The sequence below is a fragment of the Caloenas nicobarica genome, chromosome 19, assembly GCF_036013445.1.
Source record: "Caloenas nicobarica isolate bCalNic1 chromosome 19, bCalNic1.hap1, whole genome shotgun sequence".
Taxonomy (NCBI): domain Eukaryota; kingdom Metazoa; phylum Chordata; class Aves; order Columbiformes; family Columbidae; genus Caloenas; species Caloenas nicobarica.
The window spans coordinates 9,650,342-9,678,032 of record NC_088263.1 but is presented as its reverse complement, the minus strand read 5'-3'; the positions used below and the strand labels follow the sequence as shown (position 1 = coordinate 9,678,032).

At 41.5% G+C, this 27,691-nt stretch overlaps 1 protein-coding gene across 1 annotated transcript; it reads right to left on the bottom strand.

The window, feature by feature from the left end:
* Positions 1 to 152: 152 nt before the first annotated feature.
* On the bottom strand, positions 153 to 23,963 carry CAMSAP1 (calmodulin regulated spectrin associated protein 1). Its single transcript, XM_065648431.1, has 18 exons — positions 23,824 to 23,963; positions 22,834 to 22,996; positions 14,999 to 15,261; positions 14,650 to 14,811; positions 13,750 to 13,830; positions 10,585 to 10,726; positions 9,473 to 9,612; positions 9,283 to 9,379; positions 8,679 to 8,856; positions 7,948 to 8,042; positions 7,127 to 7,211; positions 4,319 to 6,755; positions 3,953 to 4,089; positions 3,655 to 3,863; positions 3,468 to 3,570; positions 2,963 to 3,078; positions 2,605 to 2,723; positions 153 to 2,260 (listed from the first exon to the last, which is right to left on the bottom strand). Exons 2-18 carry the CDS (start codon positions 22,994 to 22,996, stop codon positions 1,952 to 1,954), a joined length of 4,836 nt encoding a protein of 1,611 aa, XP_065504503.1. The 5' UTR covers positions 23,824 to 23,963; the 3' UTR covers positions 153 to 1,951.
* Between the last annotated feature and the right edge of the window lie 3,728 nt (positions 23,964 to 27,691).

The following is a 27,691-nucleotide window of genomic DNA, read 5'->3' as shown; positions in this document are numbered from 1 at the left end:
GCTTTCTAGGAGCACAAGAGACACAGAACTGCACATCTTTAAAGCAGATTAGTCCTCTGAGGGGATGGAGCGTCACAACAACAAAAGTACACATGAAATAAAAAGGAAATCAGTTAATGATTTTTATTAAATTTCAGTGTTTCATAAAATAAATATGGTATATAATATCAAACAGTGAGAAATAAAGCACAAGCATGAAAAGCATGGTAACAAAAGTTACACTCATGACGGTGTTTAATACTTAGCACTTTAGAAACCATAAAGCCTTTAATTATTTACAAGCAGCGAACTATCTAACATAATTTACAACGTTGCAGCAGCCTAGTCAAGGAGTACTGGAAGGGGAAAAAATGGAGAGCGCGCAACGGAAGACGTTCATTTGCCCTGCCTAGCTAGCACTTTATTACGTACCCTATTTTCCCCTTCTGTACATAACTCTTTGTAACTTCCATTATTCTCAAAGTCTAATAATTACACTGTCTTGTATTTTAGAGCTCAGTTCATGTCTAGGATGGTGTTGTGCCTCTTGCACTTCGGAGATAAGATATTCAAGTAACACTTCAAATAAAAGTAAACATGTGCAAACCAAAGTTCTAAGCTACGCGACCCTCGGGTAGTCGTGTCAAACCAGATGGTGCGGGCGCACGTTCGCAGATTAAATCAGGTAATAGCTACAGAAACCTCCTCGGAAGTCTGACCTGGGCCAAAAATGGGAATAGTAAAAAAACGGAACCGAACTGCAAATATACCCTGTTACCACAGACAAAAATTTAATCTGCTGAAACACAAAGACTTTTTAGGTCATAACTCAAGATTTAATATTTCAACATGAAAAGAAATCCAAGCCATTCGACTTGTTTGGGCTTTTGAAACAAATGCAAACGTCTCTGTTTAAAAATCGCTTTCAAATGAGAAAAACAAATCAATATATATTAATATATCACCCAAAATAAAAAACATAACACACTCTTCATTTTAGAGCATGCTGCTCATTCAGAATAAAGACAGGACAAAGAAAGTAGAATTACATTTCATGATGTAATAAAAACATTAAAATTTGTGATCATTAAGTGCACCATCGTACAGGAGTAGCGTGCTCAGAGTGGAAATGTTCTATACCTACCAGAATCCTTCTTTATTAAAGCAAACACGTCTTTAGGACACTGCCTGAAACCGAAACCAGAGTTAACTGCGCTCCGCTCAGCTTCGCCTTAAGTTTCAGTCAGGCACATTCCAGCCAGTAGCACCTGAATGCCTCTTCATGATTGTATTCCAGAAATCTTTAAATTTGCGAGCATTTTTTAAAACAAGACTGGCTTTTGCTATCCTTGCAATGCTTATCCTAAACAGATACTGCAAGTAAACTCTGTTCTGAGCAGCACAAGTTGGGGCTTTTTTTTTTTTCAGAAATCTGAGAGCTGGACTTACGTTGGCAGTAGATACAGTACAACAATTTGATGTATTAAACAGTTCGTCAAAAAAGTCTGAAAGGAAGATTTCCCTAAAGACTATTTAAAAAACCAAACCAAACCCAAACCACTTCACCCAAGATCTGTTCAATCCTCCTGAAGTTCGGAGCTTGCCAACTTTGAGAATGACGGGAAAGACGGAATGAGGCAGGGAGGAAACAGAACTAAATTATTCCCAATTTGTACCGATGAAAAGCTTCAAGTAAAAGGAAATCCACTTGTTAAAGACCTTGCTACATGCACAGTCCCTCACCAGCTGAAAGCCACAGTAGTTAGCATTGGGTGTAACAGCAGATTTATCATTCATAAAAAACACCGGCAATGTTCCTTCATTCTTTATAGCAACTTGCATCCACGGGTTCTGTTTAGAAGCTTCTTAAAAAATGTTTATGGTTCTGCACATTTCATACCAAACTGGAGGAAAATGGTAAATGTGTCTTCTTTTCGATGCAACCTCGTTCCGCAACCTTCTCCTCAAGACCTCAGTGTGATTTACGAGTCTGAGTCTTCTTTGGCACTGCGGGTCGCTTGGCTTGCCACAAGTGGTTGTGGATGGTGAGAGCATCCACGCTGACCGACATGGTTTTGGCTGGAATCACGTTAAACTGTTTCCTGTCCGAGCTGTACTTGTACAGTTTGTCAATCATTTTCTTGGTGATGCTCTTTGGCCCCGTCCCAGTCAGCTTGTAGATCTCCTCCGTGTCGGGGTAGTAGCAGTAAAGTGCTCTGAACTGGCAGCCGGCGTCGCGGAACAGAATGATGTAGTGGTTGGCGTCACATTTTTCTAGTTCCTGCATGACAAATCAACAAACACACACACGGAATGTTCACAGTGAAATTTCCTGTATTATCCCGAGCTTTAAGCTTTCACATAGAGCTAAATAAGTGTTTAAAGTTTTTTGAAACACTGGATCAGTAACTATGATTCTCAGCCCTTCCACAAATTTACGAGTCGAACTCTTAATCCAGGATCACGTTTTCTACAAGTCCGTACGGTCACGGGAAGTAAAGGATTCTCAATACAGGTTTATTTGAGGAAATGGCATTTACTACAACGCGTCAGTGGGATTAGGAAATGAGCATTACAGATACATTTATTGTCAGTGCATGAATAACTTTGTATTTTAATGTTTACCTCTAATATTGAATTCTTATGCGGTTCATTCACTTTTCCAGCAAGACAGCAATGAGAGATAGCATTGTGGATAATATGTTTGTTGGATTTGCTGCTGGGTTCCTTAAATAATTTTGGACCTAAGGGAGACAAACAAATAAAAATTATTTGCCCTACATTTATGAACATTAAGATTTTCATTCATCAAAGTGAAAAAAACCCTTCAAATACTTTTCTGCAATAACTTAATTTCAGAGATATTAAACAGAAAATACACCTGACAACTGCTCAAAAATAACCATGTGTCACATCAAATATGCCACAGCTTTTTATAACCTGCTATTGGTAACAAATGCTCCAGCTAAAACAAAACAGTCACCTGTGTATTCTGCCACTGAAGCAATGGAAGATGCTGTTGAAGCGTTCTCCCAATCTCTTTCTGTGTTTCTGCTCGGATTTCTGCTTAGTATCGGTAAGGACTCCATAGATTCAACTCTGGTAGAGGAAAAATAAGTACAAAAATTAAAAAAAAGATATGCCAAGATTTCGGTTTTTTCCCCTTCCAATCTTAAATAAATTGACCAGTCACTGGCCCTGAATGGAACGGGCTATTGTCCCTTTTCTTGCCCCGAGCAATCCTCCCTGCTAGATTATCAAAGCAAAATTCTATTATTCCTTTGGGAGAAAACAAAACAAAATTGCAAGTTTGTACAGAACATCGGAGTTGGCAGTCACATAAAACAGAAGATGAATTCACTAATTACTATTGTGCCTGTACGCCAGTGAGCTGAAGCGGACAACACTGAATCCCAACACGATTTCGTAACACAGCAAATAAATTAAAGAAATCCGACGAAGAATAAATTAAAGAAATCCGTCTGTACCTCTGCGACGGCGTGCCACCCGAGTGCACGCTCTCGGGTTCAGTTGTGGCTGCTGAGGCCAGAGAAAGGCTGGAACCAGACTGAGCACTGCTCAAGTTATCAGCTGCAAAAGAAAAGAAAAAATGTGAAACATTTTATGAAAACAGGTTTGCAGGCTCAGCGAGAGCAGACAAATCAAAATTCTTACGTGTGGAAGAACACTTTGTCCCTGAATCACTGTAAGATTCTTCACGATGGACCGACTTTGGCCGGGGTTTTTTGGGCTTGGATTTGGGCTTTCCAAGCCCTTGCTCCTCCAAAATTTGCTGCTGTTTTTTCCTTAAATATTCTTGCTTAATAAGTTCTCTTCGAGCTTTCTCCTCTTCTTTCCGTATTCGGTCCTCCTCAGCTTTGCGACTGAAAAGCAAACACAACATTATATTCGACATAGAATAATTTTCCTCATCTTAGCAGATAAACAGAAGTATTCTTTTCCACGTCATTACCGAGCTTCATCTCTTTTTTGTTCAACTTCAGCCTCCAACTGCTGTTTCCGAATCCGAGCCTCCTCCGCTTTGCGCTGCTGTTTCAAAAGGAACGCGGCACGTTTTTTCGCGAGCTCATCTTCTGCTTTCTGTTCATCCTGCAAAATTCACCGGGATAGAGAGTTTTCAGGAACAGAAGAAAATATATCAAGCTGGACAAACCCAAAAACCTTTTTCTCCACAAGCAATTTCTTTTCCAATGCAGCTTTTTAAAGTTCTAATATTGCAAGCAGAATGTATTGTGTTCCATCAGAAGACTGAAAAATGAAGTGGAAATAAACAGTTCTAACGCTGGGCAGAAGCGTAACAACAAGCAAATACACTTACCTTGAAGAAAAAACCCACACCGGACTTCTGATCAGCTTCACTAATTATATCCGTGGAGCTATCCTGGTTTTCAAGTTCTCCTTCATCTGGAGCTTTTAAATCAGACAAGTCTACTTCAATGAGATTCGCCTTGCTTCTCAGAGGCTCATCCACCGGGACATTTTCTTTTCCTGAGCCATCCGAAGAATTCAACCCTGATTCCTTGAAGCTGTTACTGATCTCTTTGCTCATTTCAGAAATAATATTTGCATCTTTGGAAGTGGAGAGAACAAGCGCCCGCTGATTGCTCTCATCGTGAAGTCTATAGGTATCGAAGAAACACTTTTCTTGAGAACCGTTTCCAAGATCAAGACTATTTTCCAAGCTGATTTCTGTTGGCGTCTTTGACAAGCTATTGGATGGAAATGGTCTTAAATGCGGTAAGGTTTCTAGACTGGGTGTTGGGGTTTTAACACGTGCTGAATTTTGTTGTCTGTCTTTAGGGACTTTCAGATCAACTGGTCTTCCTGACCGAGGGCTCCTTCCTTGGCCAAATCGAGGTGGTTTACGAAGACTGTTCATTCCAGTTGGAGACAGGGGCTCAACAAAATGAATTGATGGTTTTACCTTTTGGTCCTGAGAGTTATTTCTGGTTCCTGGTGATGGCACCGACGGAGATTTCATAAGAAGTTCCTGTTGCTGGGAAATCTTTAATATAGCCTGCTGAAGGGTACTGATTGTTTCGTTTAGTTTTTCAATAGAAAGATCACATTCATTTATATCCACTTCTGTAACATTGTCTTCTAGGAGGGCAACAGAAATCATTTTACTTTTTTCCAAATCATGTATAGCAGCAGAGTCTTTTGGTTTATGTTGCTCAGCAAAAGCAAGGCTTTCTTGCATTTTTACTTTTGCTACTTCTTGAGCATCACTAAGCATTTCTTCTCTCTCCTCCTCTTTCACAAGAAACTCCTCAGATTTGGAAGCCAAAGAAACTTCATCAAAGTCTTCACCATTGTGCCGAGAATATTCTTTTGCAAAATGTTCTGGTTTAAGAGGCTGTGGAACATCGGGAGATTTCCCTTTTTTAACAACATGCAAGAAAGCTGCCTTGCCCAATTTTAGTCGCTGCCTTGCTGATAAGGCTTCCATTTTCTTCTTCTGAGCTTCTATTGCCCTTCGTTTTTCTTCCAACTGCATATGAAGCTGCACCAATTCAGAAGCTAAAAGATTAGCATTATCTTTATTTTGTCTGTTGGGGCTTTGTTCTCGCTTTTGTTTCCATGTGGTCAGCGGTGCTGGGCAGCTTTCTGATCCATCTGGTGTGGTCTTCTGTGAACTGCTCGTGCTGGACTTTGTCTCATAGCTGTTAAGTCTCTGAAGCTTTCGTTCGGCAAAATTGGTCATTCGGACGCTCCCACTGGCCATGGACACGCTGCTAACTTGAGAAATTGTACTTAAACAGGGACTGGAACGTCCACTAGCATCATCCTTATCTTCATGTTCCTTTACCTTCATATCTTCTTGCAATTTTGCAGATTCCTCCTCACCAATGTACTTAGCGACTATAGGATGGTCACCTATGACCACCAAATCCTCCTCAGCATCTTCTATGTCCAAGAGATCTGAGTCAGAGTCTTGTCTCACCATAGTCCACGTAGTATCCTGAATATGTGAGTTGAGACTTTTTGCATAACTTACATTGACTTTACTTGCTATGTCATCATCAGATTTAGCAGCATGAAGAAAGAATCCTCCAGTGGAGAGCTCCTGAGTGGAAGGATCCAAACTGCTACTAGCCAAAGGTCTAGCAGCTTCTAGCCCGGCCTCCATCAGTGCCGCCGAGTCTGCAGCACCAGGATCTGCGACTGGAGCGAAATCAGAACTAGAAATTGGAGTAAAAGTCCTATTGAGGTCATGCTCACCATGACTGCTGTTTGTTTTCTTGCGCATCAAAGGCAAGTGTCCATCAGTTAATCTCTTTGCTATAAAATTCCTCTGTTTCCCCTCCCCACATTCCTCCTCTTTATTGATGATCTGTTTTTCCTTTGCTGGTTTTAGAACAGCAGGCATTAAAGGCTCCAGGTAAAAACTCTCCGGTTTGCCTTCTGAAGTCTCGCTATTTGTTTTTGGAGACCACGCCGTGGTAACGATGCCGGGCACCCTGGCTGACGCATTCTGCAGTTCATGATCACTACGGTTTGGCCTTTCTTCAGATCTGATTATTGCAATAAGCTCTTCATCTTCATCCTCAATCTCAACGTTGTTTAATAAGCTCTTCCCGTTTGTTTTCACTGATGGAGGATGGGGCTGATTTTTCGGAGTTACATTAACAATGTTCGAAGCAAGACTGTCTTTGCTGATTGATCTGGCCAGACTAATGCTGTCACCAGAGCTGGGGTCCGCATCACTGCTGGCAGAATGATGGAGAGCAAATGGTGTTGGCTGAGACAGAGGCCTACAAAAGATAAGAAGAGTCTACTGACACACACAAAAAGTTACAGTTTGTTGAACTAAATACCATAATACAGACAGCTAAAATTCTCTCTCTATTTGAAAAAATGTATCCTGTATCAAAAGCGACCAGCAATACTAAATAGCAACTTCAGATACTTCGGTTTTCAACAGTGCTTACTGACAACCCTGTTTGAAGTCTTTCCAATCGCAAGCAAAAGTCACTCATCGCTGAAAATGCACATTAAAAGAAAACAAAATTAAGCGACTCAGTCCAGTTCTAAGGAAGCAATACCACATTATTACAATAAAACTGTCACAGGACTGAGCATCCTTTCATTCAACAGCATTGTAACACTTAAATGCATCTGTTACCTGGGCTTCCTCTCTGGCCACGCAAGAACTGAGCCTCGTGGCTGCCCGTCAACGCGAGTGAGAGAATTAGAACGGTGCCGATGACCTGAAATATTTTTTAAATGGTGAACAGTTTAGAAATGGTCTTTAAACTTGCACTTTTACTCCATTTAATAGCAAACATAATAAACTCTTTCACCAAGAGATGGCAGCAGAAAACAAATTTGCTGAAATATTTACCAAAGACAGACAAACAAAGCTTGAAAAAAACGCTATGAAAAGCGACCACACAAACAGACTGTTCAAATTGTTTTCCCTGTCAGCCCCTCGACCTTAGGGAAAAAAGAAAAAGTCCTCACAGCATGTTGGTAGAGCCTAAGCAGTTAGAATGTTTGATTGGCACCTTAGCTGATAAAAGACAATAAATTCTGAGCATTTCTGTGATTTCTGTGTAAGTATAAGCCTAGGTTTTCAGTAATTAAAGAAATGTTGAGGCAAAATATGACAAGTACTAGAGTGAGTTCGTCATTCTGGCTTTCTCCTTTCTTTTCACAGAACTGACATTATTAGTCTGAATTTCCTGCACTTCAGATTCTGAAAAATGAACTCATTTGTGAGAGGAAAACATATTCCAAAAATCTACTAAGTTTCTTAAAGGATCTTTAAAAATCTTTTCATGCAAACAAAGACGATTTACTCAAACTAAACATGCTTACTACTTGGCTGACTGCAGTTGAATTCAACTTCAGATCATTCACATTTATGAACTTGTATTTTTATTCATTATTGTATTGACGTTTATGGTAACTGGCTGTTGAAATGCAAATTCAAGGTAGACTTACCAGGGCTGTCTTCTCCCTGTAACGATTTTTGTTGCTTTTGTCTCAGCGGGAGCAGTGGATGGGAAGGGCTGAAGGCAGGGTTTCCTCCTTTGCCACTAATTCAGAAAAGCAAATATTCATTACTACAAGAACTTTTTTCTATAATGAGAGAAATTATATAGTTGTGAAGTTACACTGGTAATAGCTACCCCCATCCTCTTTAAAACACAGTAATATCTCATTAATGTTAACGAAGTTACTTAAAGAGAAGAAAAGGTTTTCACATGTAACAACACAAAAGTAAACCTACAACCTGAAAACAAACTGTTGAAGTTTCTAAATACAGCAGATTTAAAATGTAGTTTCAACAGTACAATAGAGACAAACTAAAGGCTGAAATAACTTATTGGTTGCTATCAAATTAGGTTGGCTGAAAATCCTCCTCATTAACCTTCTTGTACATTAGACCCTATTTCCCATCACCATTTATAGAATATGGCTAGTAAAGATCAGCTGCTTGAACAGCTTTCATGTTTCACATTTTTTTCAAAAGAGAAATTAAACTAACTTGTTCTATAATGCAGTACAAAGCATTTATGTGAACTTGAGAATTGAGAATATTTCAGAGACTGACTGCATGGAACTCAGCCATTCATTTTGCAGCAAAATCAGAATATTTAGCCCCAGAAATTCCTAGGTTATCCAAACAGAGGCAGAAACGGAAGCCGAGTCTGGACACCACGAAGACTCACAGGTAGTCGGGCTCCTCGGGGTGCAGGTAGTACCTGCTGCACGCGTCAGGGGCCGGCGGAGCCGCGGGCGGCAGCTCTGCTGGGCTGGAACCCGCAGGGCTGGCCATGAAACTGCGCTTGGTGGCGTTGGAAATGGGAACGGGCGGGCGGCTGCTCTTCTGCTGCAACACTGTTTTAACTGGGCAGAGATGTACAGCGTTAACAGAACTCCTACTGCCGTTAAAATAACGAAACAGAACAGGAAGTTTTCGGATTGCAGCACGGCAGAATGAAAGCTTTACAACTCAACGTTAAAATGACACCTGAAATAACAGTCTGTATTTAAAACACGTATCTAATAGTGAGCTTAAAGGAAAGGATGTTATAAGTAAATAATTACTGAGCCTAGGGAAAAAGTTACGTGCCCATCTCATTCCGAAAGTTAGAACCCAAGTGGATCTAGGACTAACTTTACTTCTATTTTACTGCTGCCAAAGATGCCCAGCAAGCAGAAAGTTTAGGTAGAAACAAAGCTCCAAAGGAAACACCAGTGTGCAACAGTTGCATTGTCACATAAGTATTTTTTAAACAACATGCTAACATTTATCGAGAGTTAAAAACTTACCATCTTTTATTTCCTGAATATCTCTTGGTTGTACAAAGTCTGGTTTGACATTCTCGAACCACCAGAAGAGTTCCGCAATGAACACCATGACGTTAGGCTAAAACGGGAAAAAAGAAAAAAACCCACAGCTCACAATAATAAAACGCTTATGGTTTACCCACAAAAATATAACCTTCGTTATACTCCTTACCTTTAAAACCAAAGGAGCATATAACATGTCCTCCAATGTGAGGTAAAAGCATTTGTTTAGATATTCATTTGAGAATTCTCTCAAGAGTTGAATATTATAGAGGCTGTCTGCAATTGATGTTACTTCCTTCAAACAGATATCTAGAAAGGTGAGAAAAAGAGTAAATTATTACACCATCCAAATGAATTAAACTTCCCACCACAAGTAACAGAAACTCTACATATAGGAACTTCACAGACTGCTTATACACCATCATTTAATATTTATTGGCTACCAGTGACATTTCTCTACCTGTTAAGTACCAGAGGGACAGGAAAAGGAGGAAGAACAACACAGAAAAAACAGTATCAATTTTGCATTTGATTTAGAATCTATATAGGATTTGGTCTGTCACAGCGACAAAAAAGGTTAAGCAGGCTACAAAGAACACACATGACGACAAAATACAAAAGCAATTTAAAACAGACATCTGGATTTGCAAATAATAAAAGGTTACTCCTAGGATTCACAGTGCTGGTTCCTTCTGAAACCATTCAGGAGCTCTGGAAGGTACAACATATCTGAGAATTTAAAAACCAATACAAAATGTTGATTTGTGCAAGTTAAATGCAACGAGGACATTGAATTTTTAAGAAAAACATTTTCTTGGAAAAAGAACTCATGCCTGTAACGCTGAAGAGTGACAATTGCTGAAGACTGGGAGAAACTATTTTAAAATGTCAAATTTTGTACTCCTACAGAAGAACATGAGAATTATCAGCTACAAGTAGTGGGCATGTATTCCTTTTATATGGTCTGTTGAAACTAAACTCAATTATTTGAGCAAATAGAGTCATATCATCTAGATCTATAAAAGAAAGGAGTATTTTGTACTCATAATATACAGAGTAGAGCCTCCTAAACACACTAAGTAAAGAAAAACAAACTCAAAGAGAGGTTACTTTTTAAATACACCCATTTTATGCAGATTCCATGCGACCTGACTAACTTGCTGTAGTCCACTACCTATTAGATGTGTCACATTTCCATTTGATAATGTCCTTCTAGCTCAGCTTTTGAAGACTGAAGAATTTTTTACATTTTTTTCTTTTTTAGAAACCTTTATTACATACCATCTAGTTTCATGTGCTCTGGACAATAATAGTGTATGACAGCGAGAAGAGCAGCACCGTCACTACCATCCTTCATCAGATCTTCCAGCAAAGGGAAGTACGGCAACTGCCTGCTCGAGAGATGGTCCCTTCGGTAACGCACCTGACAACAGAAAACAAGTGGTCAGAGGATGCTAACAAAAAGAAAAAAAAGGGGTTTTTCTTAAGCACTGAAAACTCTTTACGGTGGATCCTTTAAAGCTCCAAGTCAAAAATAATCCACTTTTCACTCAATAGAAGCCAATTCGGAAGAATACGGTGCTTCCCTTTTAATCATTCTCCTCCTATCTGGAAGCAATCTGTGCTGCTGAATTCCCAGCTTCATCCCCACATTTTAACTTATTACAAGCAATTTCAGTCAAAATCCTTCCACGCATGCATGAATGCAGCAGATCCAAAGAAAGAGACACAGGTAACTACATGAAAACACTTAGAGCTTGGGGAAAAAAAGAAAAAAAACAAACCACGCAGCCAAAAATAATTCCGATGAGCTAGCGATTTCTCATACGTTACCTACATCCACAGACAGCAAAGTTCTCTCAGAATCAGAACATCATATGCGTGGCAAGCCAGAATACAATACTAACATTGTGAAAAAGAAAAAAAAAAAAAAGGCCTTTCCAAAAACGGTCAGCAAGAGGAACAAGTCAGCAAAACTCTCCTTGATTTCACTAGAAATCAATAGCAAACTCTTCTGCAATCATACCATTTGGAGTGCAGCTGAAGACCAAATCTTGGCATTGCTTCTCGCAACTTTTGCAAGACAAGTTTTAGTGTCGGTATTTACTAAGCACCCACACGCCAGCTAGACTAGAGCTAAGTCTGAGCAGCAAAGCGACAGGGAAAGTAAAGCACAAACAGCACAGAGCCCAGCAAAATACCTTTCGGTGTTGGAAAAAGATTCCTTTCGCATTTCAGTGCATCAATACAACTGAACATTTAACAAACTATCTCAACTGATGCGCTGGCCTAACATGCAGGTATACACCGAATGTATTTAATCTCAGGAAAGCTGGATTTTACCAAAGGTATCGAACACTTTCCACAACACCCTGGGAGAGCTCTCTACACACACACACTCTAACATGTCAATTTAGGATGGCACAGGCTGAGAAAAAAAATCTGTTCAAAGACACGAAGATCACTTATAATCACAGCGATAAGAATCAGTTTCCTTTATTTATTTTGCACAAATATAAACACGTTAAGTTTCCCTGGCAAAGGCAAGTAACTCTAAAAGCTACTATCTCTACATGCTAAAGCTATTTTTCCCCTCTCCTTTTACCAGATGCAAATTATTTTTTTCCCCAGCCTGGAGCACTACACAACTATGTAATGGAACGTGAATCATACTGTACCACACGAGCATATTCCACTGGTTCCAGCATGCAGTGCGATATGGCATGCATCAGATCAGGCTTACACAAAAAGAAATAGTGAGATATACCATGGTGATTATTCAAAGAAAAATCAGAAGAAAGCAGGCTTCTATACTAGAAGTACCATTTTATTCTTTTTTATATATAATGGAATTGATATTCTGTTTTCACACTTGGCCATAAATAAGTATTTTGTTCTGATAAGCAAAATATTAATTCTGTCTTTCCTCCCAGCTCCACTCTCATTAATTCACCAAAACAATTTCCAGCAACTGTCATAAGGGATCCAAACTGGATTGTCAAATCTTCTAACCCCATCTCTAACGAATAATGGTGTTGTGGTTTTGATCGATTTAAAAACCTGTGCAAGAGCAGGTGTAAGAGCAGCACGAACTCCCGCAAACATCTGGGTGTCTTATCTACGGATTCAAAGATTAAACAACTATTTAAACCACCCAGCTTTTATATCACCTTAATACTGTGATCAATTCCCCACTTACAACAAAAATAGCACGTGTAACCACTTCAACTGCTGTTAATTTTCTAGGGTTTTTTGCTGCTACTCCTGCACTGAGGAAACAATTTTGAAATGCTGTGAAGTGATTATGCTGTATGCTGTACAGTATGCAGAAATCATGTTATGAAAACTAAGCCTGATGATCCAAAAGCTTACACAGGTTGTTGGTTTTTTTTTTTTTTTCAAAGACAGTCTAAGAAGCATTGTAATGGAAACAAACACTCTGAAGAAATTTAAAAAGCCATGATTTTGTGGATGACAACTGGTGTAAAAGTAGTTGACTTACAGGTACTAATTTCCAATACCATTTGGAAGGAGACTGCTCAGGAAGCAAGGAAAGGAACGTAGGAATAGGAAAGGAACATCAGCAATGCAAGTTAAAAGCAGTAACACTTAAATGCACTTCAGCAAGAAACACTTTCATATTTTAGAGGGGTTGTACCCCAGAAATTCAGATTTTAAAATATTAAAATGAGACTGAGCATCAACTTGTAAATTAAGCAGCTCTTGAGCTCCTTTTTGTTGCAGGATACTATTTTACATAAAAAGGATTTGCCACTAACAGGAAAGTTTAACAATTGTGCCTTGTTCATATGTCACACTTTTATCCCCTTTGCTAAGCAATGCCAGTTTGAGGAAAGAACAGAGCAATTCTTCTTAACGCTTCAGTAAATCATAAATTGGGAGCTCAGACAGCTGATACACATCATGTTTGAGAGAGATCTATTTTACACTCTCCAGAAATGAAAGTGTACTGTATTTTGCAGTGTTAGTGCATTGTGATATCATTTCAAGGGAAAAAGGTGGAAAAAAACTACAAACACACACGTATAACATTTGAATGCCAAGACTACGCTTACTAGATAGAACCAGAATAAAGCCTCTGAATATACATTAGAAAATTAACGCATGCAAAATGAATATGCCCCAAGACTTTCGAAATATAGAACATATATTTTGTGCTGTGAAAGCTGAGTCATATTTACCCACGTAAAGTTATTTTCAGTTGAAACAAGTTATTTTAGTCCAACTGAAACTTAATGGAAGAAGGTAGAAGTGGGCTTGACAGGTAAGGAAGGGCCCTGACGACGGACACAAAACCAACTGCATGCACAAAATCTCAAGAGTTTCGAGGACTGGATGCCTCACATCTCACATACTGAGATGTTTGTATTTTAATCCACTAATCAGCAATACGCAAAAGCACAACTGAAGACAAATGTGTTTTACCTTTTGGTGCCCTGGACTTTCCATTAGTTGCTGTTTTAATTTAATCTCTTTCTCCGTTATCTCTCTCATTTTAAGGTTCACCTAAAAGGGCACAGCATAGAAAAGATTAAAATACATCTGAATATGTTTCACAAGTCAAGTTTTCCTCTTCCTCCCCTTACTTAATGGACAATCCATTCTATAAACACAAAAAGTTCAGAGAATAATGTGTTGCAACACTTTTCAAGACCAAGTCTCTTATTAGCAGCAGCTACAACCACAACAAAGAAATCTTGGATTTGCAAAGGAGACATTCTCTTTAGAACGTGACTCAAAAGGGTTTCAGTAACTTAACCTCTACCCTTTGAAAAGTTTCAGTATTTCTGTTAAATGTATTCAAGCCAGTCGGAATTAAGCCTGTTCTTTAACATGAAACAATGCTTCACCTAAAATAAACCACGAAACATAACACCCCTCATGGCAGTTTATCTGAAAACAAACAACCCAATTTCTACAGCTTTCCTAATTCAGTTTGTAATTATCTTCTTTATTTTAAAAGTTGCCTTGAAAAATTTACCAGCTTTATTATAGCGCGCCTAAGAAAAAGAAATTGCATTTCCCTGCTAGCTGATTCTCTTTCCCAATCCATATGGAAACACTGGGAAGCCAAGCAAGAAGCCGAAATTAGAATATGTTGCAGCAATAAGGGAATCAAATACCATTAATAATAATCTGGATTAGGAGGATATTGTGCCCAACTACCACTGGACTTGTGGTAACACACAGTAATTAAAACAGCTCTCTTCATTTGAAGTGGAAAATATTCTAGAAATGCACAGGTAAGACAGATGGAAGGCAGACATCCATCAGTACCTTTTTAAAAATCTGAAAGGTGACAAACAGGCACGCTGTCAGTTTTACCTTGTTAATCCAGAAAACCATTGCATCCTCCAAATCATAGGGCAGTTCTTTTGAGGCACTGAATGTAGAGAAACGCTTGACACTGGCAACCACCTTTTCAATGCTGATCATTTCGACAGTGTAGGCCATCATAAGAGCATCGATCATTGCCATATGAGAACTCTGAGAGAAGAAAACAGCAAGTATTGAAAACAAAATCCTTCAAGGAAAAAACCCCATATATTCTAACTGTATTTAAAGTTAAAAATTCCTGAGTTTAGTGACCTAGAAATGAAAAGCTCTTCGTTCTATTAATGATTTTAAATAGTGTTAAATAAAAAGATCATTAGGTGGATTTAATTAAGCGAACCATTTTGATTGGCGCACAGCCCAGGTCAGATTCAGACACAGGTGTATCATCGCTCTCCATGACGTAAATCCCCTTGCGGGACAGAGCCTGGATGACGGACTGGTGGCCCTGCAGGGCTGCCACCTGATCCGCCTTGAGGATGAGGCTGCAGACGCGGCAGTACAGCTCGCTGGACAGCAGCAGCTTGATCACGGGCGGCTTGATGTGTTCTTGCTCGTATTGATCGATGTAAAACGGGTCCTTCAGCTCCTCGGGGACATTGTCTGAAACAACAAAGAAAAGTTTCAAAAAGGGGCAGCAGTAAGTGGCATCAGTTATAAATGAAATAAACATTTTTGCTTTAATTCAAAGATAGCATGTGAAAGAACAACAAAAAATAAATCAAGCATGAAAAATACTGAATGTAATTAAGTCTGCAGTTTCATGTTGTAAATTGTTTTCAACAGGTCTTTGTGCTTAAATTTTAATTAAGTAGAGCATATATATTAATAATTGGCTCCCACCATGTATATACTTCAGTAAAAACCCTACACACCACCAGTTAGCTTTCTCAAGACACTGGAGTCCTTTTCAAGAAAGCACTTCAACACGGACTAAAGTCCCACTGTCTGCTATGCAGCTCCAGCTGTTCCCTTGAATAAGACCCAGCTTAATCAGAACGATACACTATCACCTCCACCGATTACTGCATGTTATTAGTACTTTAATTCAGAATTATACATCAGGTACTCAGATCACAGGCTAAAATGCTCGGTGTATCACATGGGCAAAGTGTGTATATATATATCTTCAAAGCAAAATTTACAGCTACTTCAGCAATATCCCAACACATCTGTGCACAGCAATAAAATGTCCGCAACACTCAGACACTAAAAAGGGCTGGGCAAACATTCTCAAATTGAAAAAGAAAATTAAGCCACTATTTCTTGGTTCTAAACTGCCAAAGTTTACAGAAAGACTGAAATATCTAACAAAAGCCTTGAGCATTTTACAAACAGTCTGCAAAACAACTGACTCTCCAGTGAAGCGATTGTCTGTGTTTGAAGAGTGTTGAACAAACTATTGCGGCTTTTCAGCCTTTATATAAAAATTAAAGCCTACAAAGCAAAACTTGGATTTGGATTCAACATGAATTTTAAACCAAGTCTAAAATTAACTTTTTTTTGGAATGGCACAATTTTCACAAGTCATCTTATGATTTTACCAAACCGAACGCAGGTCCTGAGTGTAGTAATTTACGCACACGTTACAATTAGCACCACAGAAGCCTTCATCCTCACGCACCACTTCTTGCCCCCAGTTTCCAAGCCCTTGCACAGCTTCCCAACTGGCAGGAAAGGCACCAACACCAACCGATATTCCCGTCTAATACATTTCCAACCCACAGGTTGCTGGCTCAAGTATCGCCAGCGCTACAGGTTGTACAACACCAAGCAAATGGCAACTGACTACAGCAGCTCAACGTGGAAGGAAATGCCCTTGATATTACTGAAAAGACATAAAACAAGTTAAAAATTGATACTTCCCAAATAAATACTTCTGTTCAGTAATCAGACTGGAAGCTATTGATCTTCATAACAGCCTAGCAGTAATAATGAGTCTTAAACTCCAGGAGAAATGTTTTCTAGCCTCAAGTGTGTTGTCTTAATAGAAGCCCAATATTTCAGAATTCTCAAACGCAAAACTCTATCTTATGCTACCCAGTCACTCTCAAGAGCTCCCCCCGAAATCACTTCAACAGTTCATTTTAAATACATACATCTACACTTGAAAGAATTATTAATTTGGCTGCATATTTACTCTTCATTCAGCTCGTTTCCAGAATAATTAAATTTCCCCATTCAAAAAAACCTCCTACCCATAGCATATACTTGAACTACAAAATAAGCCACACAGTATTTGTGCACTGCAGAGCACTTCATGTTTGTAAAGAGAAGCCCAGATAGAATGTTTTCAACTATATGACACAGCTGTATATCTCAAATACAAATACACAGTAAACCAGTGTTGTTGTAACGGCTCCTCTGATAGTCATACGGTACTGCCCCTGCTTTTCCAAATCAAAAGTTTTTTGAAGTTTTTAGAAATTTAGATCAGTATTCTTCCTTTATGTGACATTGAACGCTGTGATATATGGACTATACACTGAAGATGGTTGGAAGAGACACATAAAACCTCACTGGCACTACATAATCAGCATGTGTTAATGTGGGTGCCCATTTATTAAAATATTTTTAATCTTCTTAACATTAGACCTCAAATCAAAGGCGGTTGAAAGCTAGTGCCATTTAATGGCCATTGCCATTTCCAGAAGAACGAGAGCTTCCATTTCTAAAGACTGATTGAAACCCAAAAACATAAAGCAGCTTGTGTAATTCAACATTTGAGCTTCATTACAAGCAACTACACCTTGAACAATCCAAGATACATTGCTTTTTACTAAAGTTATTTGTGAAAGGAAATAATAGAATATTAGCTCATAAAATATTAATGAAATAGTACATTTCTGGAAAGGGCATTAGCAGCAATCCAAGCTTTAAAGGCTTTTTTAAAACAAAACAAAAAAAATGCAAATTGAAAATGTCTGAAATCTGAAGTACTTAGATGAGGGTTTTGGTAGGAACACCTGCCCCCGCAGAGGGGTGACCAGGTCCAGCCTCCCTCGACAGCCACAGGCAAAAAAGTGCTTTAATTTGAGATATCTTCAGTATCCAAAATACACATCTGAAGGTGCAGTATGAGAGACCTGTCTTATCTTTAACATCTCTGCTAATTGTTCTCATCTGTAGTATAATGACACATAAACCACCTGCAGCACCCAGGTCTGCTCATTCTCCAAACCCCCCCTTAAAAATTTCGAAACAGCCACATTGCCAAAAATCTCAGAAATACATTGCCAGTTTTAGAACAAATATACACCAGAGTTAACCTACCGCTAATTTAAATAACACACAATGGATACACAAGTAGCCATCAGTATTACGGATGGTTTTCTCCCCAGTTTTTATGGATCCTGCAAACCCCAAAGGTGTCACACGCTCTCTGCTTGTCTCACCACAGAAGGTGTCAACGCTCTTTTGAAGAAAATGTCCCCGTCCTTCCAAGTCCCAGTTCCAATAAGCATCTTTTTTCAACACTTTACTTTCATGACCTATAACTGAACTTAGATGCTGGAAAAATTCAGTTCATTAAAACATGTATTTTTTACACATTTATGCTTTGGAATTTGGAAAAATCAACATGAGAAATTAACTTCTGAGCAATTAACTTGTAGGCTATAGCTACAAAAATTTCTGCTTGAGCAGTTCAACAAATCCTAGCAAAGCAAACCAAAAACAATTAAACCATGTCCTTTTTTTTCCCCTATAAAAAGGTCTCCAATACCATCCTAATTGCACAAGGAAGTCACTTTTATGTTACTGTTGCACGTTACCAAAAGGCTTGCAAACACCTCCTGTTTTTCCTAATGTGCTTTTTGAGCTGTTACCCCAGGGAAATGTCGGCATCAACCTCAACGCAAACTTTACAGTTGCCAGTTTTAGACAATTTGAGGTGTTGAAAAGATATAAAGCTTAAAAACTACCAGTGTTTGTATGGTAACTCAAGAACAATGGCGCACAACCTGACAATCAGATCTGTGAAGACACACATCATTAATTTGGTTTGTCCTGAGTTCTCTATGAAGAGCTGTCGAAGAATTTACCACCCTGCACTCAACATCAGAGTCGACCGAATCTCTTTCACACATGGATTTGATGTAATTTTTATACCATGTTACTTAGTTGCACACAGTCACCTTATTATAGAGCAAAAATGAGCATTTCTGCTGTTTCCTACACTTATAAAAACAAAGTAATAACATGGTTTTCTTCCAAATTTCAGCAGCACAAACTCTTAAGTGCTCTTGCCCTACCGAGCCTATTGGAGAGATCTTTACCAGCTATTTTTATAAGAGATGAAGGACTCAAAGATAAACCATCATCATTTCGCATGAAGCAATTCTTTTGGTCTGTTCCATCATATCAATGAGTTCTAACCTCTCAAAAATCTGTCAGTTCCAAGTATAAATCTTTGTGTGCAACACAGTTTACAGGATTATAAAATAACTTCACTTGTTACAACCGTCAGAGAGACAATTATTGCCAGACTCTCCTCGTTTTAAGGGTAGGAACCATTTCTTTATCATCTCACTTACAAAAATCTGACCAAGATGATGACCTGATTATGAATTGACAAAGAAAAATACAGCAACCTGAACAAATTTGGCTGATCACTTAAACCGGGGAAGTGGATACACCCCAGATCTTATTTTACCTCCAGAAGCACGAAGAACTGGTTTCCCATGGAAAGAGAGCCAAAGCACCACGGTAAACAGAACGAACCTTATTCAAATTGTGAGTAGATTTCACTAGTATCGGCATCTGATCACAGAATTATTTAGTACCCTATGGATGTCCTGAGCTGCAACCCTGAGCAGACGCTCCACATTCTCAGCAACTAAGACCACCTGCATTATAATAAAAACATTCTCTGTTGGTTCTCATTACAGAACTGTGTTATAAACTTTGTAAGTGATCTATAATATTACACACGAAAATTTACATACAACAGGCACAAAAAAACCCCCAAGCTGAAGACTTTGTATCCTCCTGGTGAGAGTGACTGCACTCTCATTACCGTATCTTTTGATCAAGCACAAAGCCACAAACCTGCATGAAGCAGAAGAGACAAAATAATAATTATGGTATTCTTAACCCCTGTAAACTTCACACAAGTAATATTCCATGTTTATGAAACAGGTATTACTAAAGAAACAAATGTTTAACTACTGAATATTTGCAAAACACAACAGCTTGCTTACAAATATTTTCAGTGTGGGCCTAAGAAAGCTGACAAAGAAGAGCAGGGAACCCAGGGATTTGGGTAATTTAGCCCAGGAAACACCTCGCACTGCCCCACCAGCCGGTACCTGTGGCAGCTGTTACGGTGCTGTAAAACCTTAGTTAACCGCTAAGTGTGAAGTACTTCAAAGAAAAAAAAGCCACAACTTGCACCTCCCCTAGAATGCATTACCTTAGTCCTTGGCTTTCCTGCCTGTCTCTTGCCAAAGGTCTCATTAGCATTCAGCCTGGAAACTATGTAAAGCTCTGAGCCCTAATAAATAAGTAAAATTCACCAAGTTCATTTGGAAAAAAACCAAATTTTACAAACTATTTTAACAACTTTTGTTACGGAAAGGCTGGCAAACAACCCACTTGCTCACAGCAAGCTGCAACACTCAAAAACTTCCATATATACCTTCCATATCTAAATTTTAGCATTATAATCACGATGATGGAAAACGTACATTCTACACGTAAATTGATGTTGTACTAACTAAACCTGCTGGGAAATGAATTTTTTTCATAGTCTGTTTTCCCAAGTTGCACCAAATGAAAACGCATTGGTTGTGTCTGCTCTGAGTGCGGCTGCTCGGAGGGCCCGCTAGAATCAAATTTCTGTTCTTGACCATTCCCACACTTCAGCCTGAGCTTAACCTTACTCAGATGAAAATGAAATCCAGAATATGCACCAGCATTTGAAAGATTAAGGCACAAAATTATGTCAATTCAAATACATCAATTCTGCATCTCACATTTCAGAAAAAGAGTCTTCACTGAGCCACTTGAGGGCAGTTATGGAAACCCCACCAGATAAGAATTACTCCAGAACACAAGACAGTGTTTTAAAATTATAAACAGAAAGGCATTTTCTCCCCAACAAATTGGCCAAAACTAAGTCTAAAATAACAAAAAAGCCGCCAAAACCGGATATCTACATAGTGATATTTTATATAACAAATTCACAACTGCTTGGTAGCTGCCCAAGACCCATTGAACAACATCCAATATCTTACCGCAAAAAGAAAACCCTGAGATATGACAAGTAATGTTTAAGTTCAAATATTATTCAAAATGATAATCACATAGGAAACCTTTTTAAACCCATCTCTCGATGAATTAAAGAGGCTTATAAATCTCTAAGTATTTTGCAATGCTATTCCAGAAGTCATGGTTACTATGTGACAATGCCTTGCAGGAGCCATTTCAAAAATCAAACTAAATTTCTATGGGTCATGGTCCTGCCAAGATATGCACAAAAACCCTTACTCACTGGAGCTAACCAACCACGTAACAACAAAAGCCTCAGCAAAAATACTTCTTCCTACTGTTTATGGCACTTCTTTTAAAATATAATCGGAACGAGCCTAAGTCCAAGCAGAAAAACTGGCAAACGCTGCTATAGCTTTTTCTACACTGGAGATCACATCGATATCATCACAAAAGGTTTCTTTTCCAAAGTTTTTAGTTAAAGCTAAATTTTTATTCAACATAAGTCCACATTGTCAAGTGCATAAACAGACTTGCTGTTAATCCATTAACTGGTCCAAAATGTACAGATACAGCCCCCAGTTCTGGAGCCCCAGAAGACGCCACCAAGAACCAGGAGAACACGAAGCTCCTCTGCAGCACAGGATCCACGCCAGCCAAGGCTAATTTAGGATTAGCTTTCCTTTGAAACAAAGTCATAATATAAATAGCGCATCTCCACGTCTAGAATATCCATTTTATCTCTGATCACTAAAAAGTCTTCAGGAAACCTCACAAACAATTCCAGCAACTGAAAAAATATTTACATGAGGAAATGTTCCTTTTTAGTTATCAATGTTTTACTAACACCCTCCCAAAATTCCCACATTTTTAAACATCATCTGATAAATGGTATTGCCTCTTGTTGGTCATAATGAAATACCTTCCCTAACATTAAACATTACAAAACCCATGATTTTCTACTTTCCCCCACAATCATTAAGATGATGAGAACACTGACAGAAGTGGAAATACCAAAAAAGCAAAATAATTTAGAAAAATATTCCAACAAGGATTAATATTAAACTGCAGGAATGGACTGCTTTTCTTCAGCCTTGTCACAAAGTAAGCTAGTGCTAATCCATTAAGCATATTATGAGTTTGGCGAATTAGACTTAGATTAACAGGGCTACCTCATTTTCCAAAACAAGATTCTGTACCTTATTTTATTATATGTTTTGTTACGGATAAACAAAAAACACAAGTAGTCCATCATACTTCTTCATAGTGAAGCTACTTAAACTCAAGATGCATCTAGTCACAATAATTCAAAACAGACAGATCTAGTTCAAAACAAAAAAGCAAATTTCAATAGATGCCAGAAAAATACTGCACAAATGATACTCCAAGAATCTTTATTTTTCCATATTTGACCATCAAGGTTTATGACAACGTTACGGCGAGAAGAACAACTCTATCACCTGCAACCTGCTGTTTAACGTCACAGAGCACAAACTGTACCTGTTCACTCAACGTTTCTTTTACATAAAAGAATGTTGCTGATCATAAACGGACTGCTTTTTAGTTCATTTTGAAATCAAAACCACAATTCAACCAAAAAAAAAAAAAAGTCCTAAGCGAGCATGCAAGGGGTATCAAGGTGCCACCACCCGTTGGCCAAGGTGACTAGAGGAAGCACATTAAAGCCTTCGCGGCCCGGAGGGACCCGGGGCCTGCACGCGTTTGAGGTTTGCATTCTTCACAATCTGTTCACCATTAGCTTTGCTGATTCAGGGCATCTCATACAATTCCATTATTCCCGTTGAAGGTAACCAGGAAACATATAACATTACAAGAGAACAGACTGTCATATTGTTATTTAAAACAAAGGTGACTTAAGCCCAATTCAATTAGTTCTGGAATAGCAGGGGAGTCAGAAAAAGCAAGAACAAACCCAAGAATGACTTCTGATAAAAGCGATCTTACCTATTCCGTAGGCTTTAGCACAGATCCATTGTAGATTAGCAGCTATTTTTGCTCTGGCTGAATCATACAGCTCCAAAGGGACAATCTCAACCGCACTATCTGTCAGGGCATCCATTTTTCTTCTGGTACTATCTCCACCCGCACAAACATCAACATCCACCATCTAAAACAAAAACAAAAGACAGTGACTTTTACACGAGCTATCGCTCTCGGTGCATTTTTAGAACCACCCAGGAGAGGAGTTGGCTGAACGAATCGCCCGGGCACGTTATACGGGGCACAATATGGTGGGCTGAGCACCACAGGCCCGACATCCTTCAGGATTTTTATCAGAAAGGTTTATTTAGCAAGTTAAAATCCACTCGGCAATCAAAAGACACCCGAGCGCAGGGCGAGCATCCCTTTCGATGAAAGGCGGGGATGCGCTCGCAGAAAACCCTCGGCCGAGGCTCCGCGCCGCCGCTCGCCACACAAGAAAGGCGCAGCCCAGCACCTGCCCGCCCGCTGCCATAAAGAAAGGGCTGGGGCGCTCCCGCCCCCGCAGCCGCTCGCCCCCCGCAGCCGCCGCTCCGCCGAACAATGCGGGAGGCACCGCGGCCCCCGCCCGCACCGCCCCCGCCCCGCAGGGCCGCGCCGGGGGCAGGGGCAGGCCCGGGGGCAGCACCTGCGGCTCCTTCCCTCGCCTGGGCCGGGAGAAGCAGCAGAGGTTTCTCGCCCGCACCCCCATCCCCGCGCCGCCCCGCAGCGCCCGCCCCGCCGGGAAACCGCGCGGTGCCGGGGGAGGGCAGGGGGGACGGCGGCGCCCCCTCCCCGCCGCGGCCCTGCCCGCATCCCCGCCCCCACCCCGGAGGAGGAGGAGAGGGAGGAGGAGGAGGGAGAGGGGCGCAGCCCGCCCGGCGCCGGGAGGCAGCTCGGCACACGGGAGCCGCCGAGCCCCCGCTCCCCCCTCACGCCCGCCCGCCGCGCGGCCTACAGGCCCCGCCGCCTCACCTTTCCGCGCTACCGCTGCCTCATCCCCGGGGCGGAGAGGGAGGCGGGTACCGCCGCGGCGCCCGGCGGCGCGCCGAGAGGCGGGCAGGGGGAGGGCTCGGCGGGCCGGGGCCGGTGCGGCCGGGAGGGACGGGCGGAGCCGCCGCCGCCGGGCCGGCGCTGCCAACGCTCGGGGCCGCGCGCGCGCGCATGCGCCCGCCTCGCGCGCGCGACCTCTCCCCCGCTTCCCCCCCCCCCCACTTCCCGGCCGGCCGGGGCGGCGCGCGCTCGGCGGGAAAGGGGGCGGGGCCTGCTCCCGCGCGCGCCGCCAGGCCCGGGCCGGCGGGCAGGGGGGCGGCAGTGCGCAGGCGCGGGGCCGGGCCGCCCGCCGCTCTCGCTTGGCAACGGTTGCCGGGGAAACGGGGACCGGCCCGCGCGGCGCGGGGAGCGCTTGGCCCCGCACGGCCCCGCCGGGCCCGGGCAGCGCCGGGAGCAGCCCCGGGGGTGCGGCGGCACCGGCCCGGCCCGGTGCGTGGAGCTGCTCGGGGCCGGTGAGCCCTGCCAGCCCCAGCGCCCCGCGGGAGGCGCGGAGGCCCCAGGCCTGCTCAGGCCGCAGTGGCCCCCGTTGTGAGTCCAGCTGCCTGCCCGGGTGGTGGCTTCGTGGCCCTGGCTGTGGTTTCCCAGCACCAGTCGTGACGGTGGCGGAGAAAGAGCCTTTCTGGTTAAACTGCCCCTCGGTTCCAGAAGGACAGGGAACTGCTGGAGAGAGTCCAGCACAGCCACGAAGATGCTGCAGGGAGTGGAGCATCTCCCGTGTGAGGAAAGGCTGAGGAGCTGGGGCTCTGAGCTGGAGAAGAGGAGACTGAGGGGTGACTCGTTCATGGGGATCAATATGGAAAGGAGGAGTGTCAGGGGGATGGAGCCAGGCTCTTCTGGGTGACAACCAAGGACAAGGGGCAATGGGTGCAAACTGGAACACAGGAGGTTCCACTTAAATATGAGAAGAAACTTCTTCCCGGTGAGGGTGCCAGAGCCTGGCCCAGGCTGCCCAGGGAGGTTGTGGAGTCTCCTTCTCTGCAGACATTCCAACCCGCCTGGACACCTTCTGTGTAACCTCATCTGGGTGTTCCTGCTCCGGCGGGGGGATTGCACTGGATGAGCTCTCGAGGTCCCTTCCAATCCTTGACATTTTGTGATTCTGTGTGATTCTGTGAACTACGAGAGTGGCTTGAGCTGCTTCCCTGTCCCATGGGTCAGGCAAGTCCTGGTCCTGGAACCCGCAGGGGCTGACACGGGGTTTGCACAGGTTTGGGGAATGAGCTGGAGGCAGAACGGCGGGATCGGGGGTTCTGCGGGGGCTGAGCTCTGGCACCACCAGCCCCTGTTCCCTTCCCCGCTCTGGCAGCCCCGTGTGCCCCTTCACAGCCCCACGTCACCTTCACTTGGGCTTCCATCCGAATGCCGGGTTGCACAGAAATGCCCAAAATACTTTGTCTCTTGACAAAAATCACCAGCTGTGGAAACCTTTAGATACAGGATAAATGCCACTGTAGCAAAACCAGATGTTTGCTTAATCACGTGAAGGATTGAGATCTCCCTCTGCTGCTAAGCACACCTTGCTTGATAATCAGTGATGCTTTTCTTCAGGTTGTTACAATAATGTCTCCCAACATGATGGCTGCTCATGATCCAAAAATATCAAAGACCGTTTGCAGGCACAAGCCTGGCTTCTGCTTCTTGTGTTTTTCTTAGCAAATACAGAATTTCTTCATCTGGTTTATGTCCTGATCCATAGGTAACAGCAAGAAGTGTTTGGCAGCTGTAATCTGTTGGTGGTTGTTCTTTGCAGGTTTGGGATCAGAACGAGATCCTGCAGATTAACTCGCTGACAAGTGAGTTTTAAGGCTCATCTGAAAAGTGAAGCTACATGGTTAAGTGAGTAGATGTTCGAGCCTTTAATGCCTGTACCGGATAGATTAATTGTCTTAGTGTCCAGGTACTGAAAATATGATTTTAAGTTTAGCTGCACAACAGTGGTAGCAGACTGACCTTATTCCAGCTAATTTTCTTTGTTACGATTCTCATAAATTATTTTTTGCTGTATGTAACTGGTAGATTATATAAATGTTTCAAAATCATTAAAGATTAATTTGGGTCTGTCTTAAGATTCACCATTATTTCCCTATATCTTTTCAAACTGCAAGCAGAGGGCATTCAGGAAATACATCAGGAAGTACAATCTGGTGTTCAAAGGTTGTTCCAGCCTCTATTGCTCTTCCATGTTCCAAGATTGCATGCAATTAAATTAGTTGCTAGTTGGTTCATAATCTCTGTTTGAAGACTTTGGTTTTCAATACAGCTTTTCCAGGCTGTCGTTTTGTGACGTAACCATTATGACAAGCTGCTCTTGATTTTAGATTAAGCATTAAGGCCCAATCCAAATCCCCTTAAACTCAGGAAGAATGTTCTCATTTACATGGTGGATCAGCATTACATGGATGGCAGAAACAGAACGGCCCTTGGACTCAGAGCAGGTGACCTGTATGTGAGGGTGAAAGTGCAACCAGGAGAAAACCGACCTACTTATTCCTCTGACATATTTTTCTAATAGGTAAAGAATAGATCCTATTGTTAAACTTACCAGAATCACTTAGGAAGAAAATATGTTTTAAGAGGGTGGCAGACTACACTTGCAAAGCCAACTCAGTATTACCTGGATCCCTGAAACTCTCAGAATAAAAAAGTTGAAAACTTTTGCTCAAGAAAATGAACATTGTGGGAAAAAAGCACAGGACTGTCTTCCAGTCCGATGGGAAATGAACCGCCACTTCTTCATCTATGGTAATATCCCAAAACTCTGATACTTTGGGCATTTGCGTGTCCTTAAGTGGAACCTAAAGTGGATGTTTGGGGAAGCTTTGTAGCTGCTGCTGAAGTGGTTTGCCAAGAACTTGGCACCATCCCACACCAGCATCCTCAAAATTGTTCTGGAGATAAAAAGCATGCGTTTAAAATGGGAGGGTCACTCGCGGATTGCTAAATGTGTTTGCTTTTTGTATGAGAAAATAAATGACTTTCCCTTATGCAGCAGTAGCAAATTAATCTTTAATTTGCGTACCACTTGTTTCTTTCCTGTACTTCACCACTAAACATGCTTCAGGGCTTTTCTTCTGGAAAATGTTAATACATTGCTTTTCTATACAAAATAATTTTCCTACTAGTCCCCTGGATTCCTTAACCATTCAGAGTGGGTGTACATGCAAACTGACAAATACCGCACAACTTGGCTCCAGCAGAACTCTGACATTAATTACTAGGATGTAATACCTTTGAGAAATTACCATATTCAAACACGACACCTATTACATGTAGCAAAGCTAAACCCATGTGCTTGTTTTCTGCCATACTGGAGGAATGCCCAGGATTTCATGCCTGGGATTTCAGTTTCTTCCACCATGTCTCATTTATAAGTAGGAAAACCACATGTAGAATGAGAATATCAGTCCCTTGTCATCCCAAGGACATCAGATCTAGATGTATATTGTAAAAAAACGTATAGTCTGTAGAAATGTAAAAGTGCTGTACACTGAGCTCATATGGGGTATGTTGAGAAAGCGAGAGCTGACCTGGCAGTGGCACCGATCACCTTCCAGGTGGAAAGGCCAGCAGGGAACTGGGATTCTCCCTCTGCATTACAAAAAGCACCTGCAGATGACGGAAAAATGCATATCTGCCGGAGATGGTATGAAAGCCCATGCTTCACTGTCTCCCTGTAGCTGTCTATGGAGAGGGCAGACTCCGTCCTGCATCTCTACCCATCGCATCATGCAATTTGTGCTAAAATCAGAAAAAAAAAAAGCCGAGCAAGGGGCTATGACTTGGGAATTTT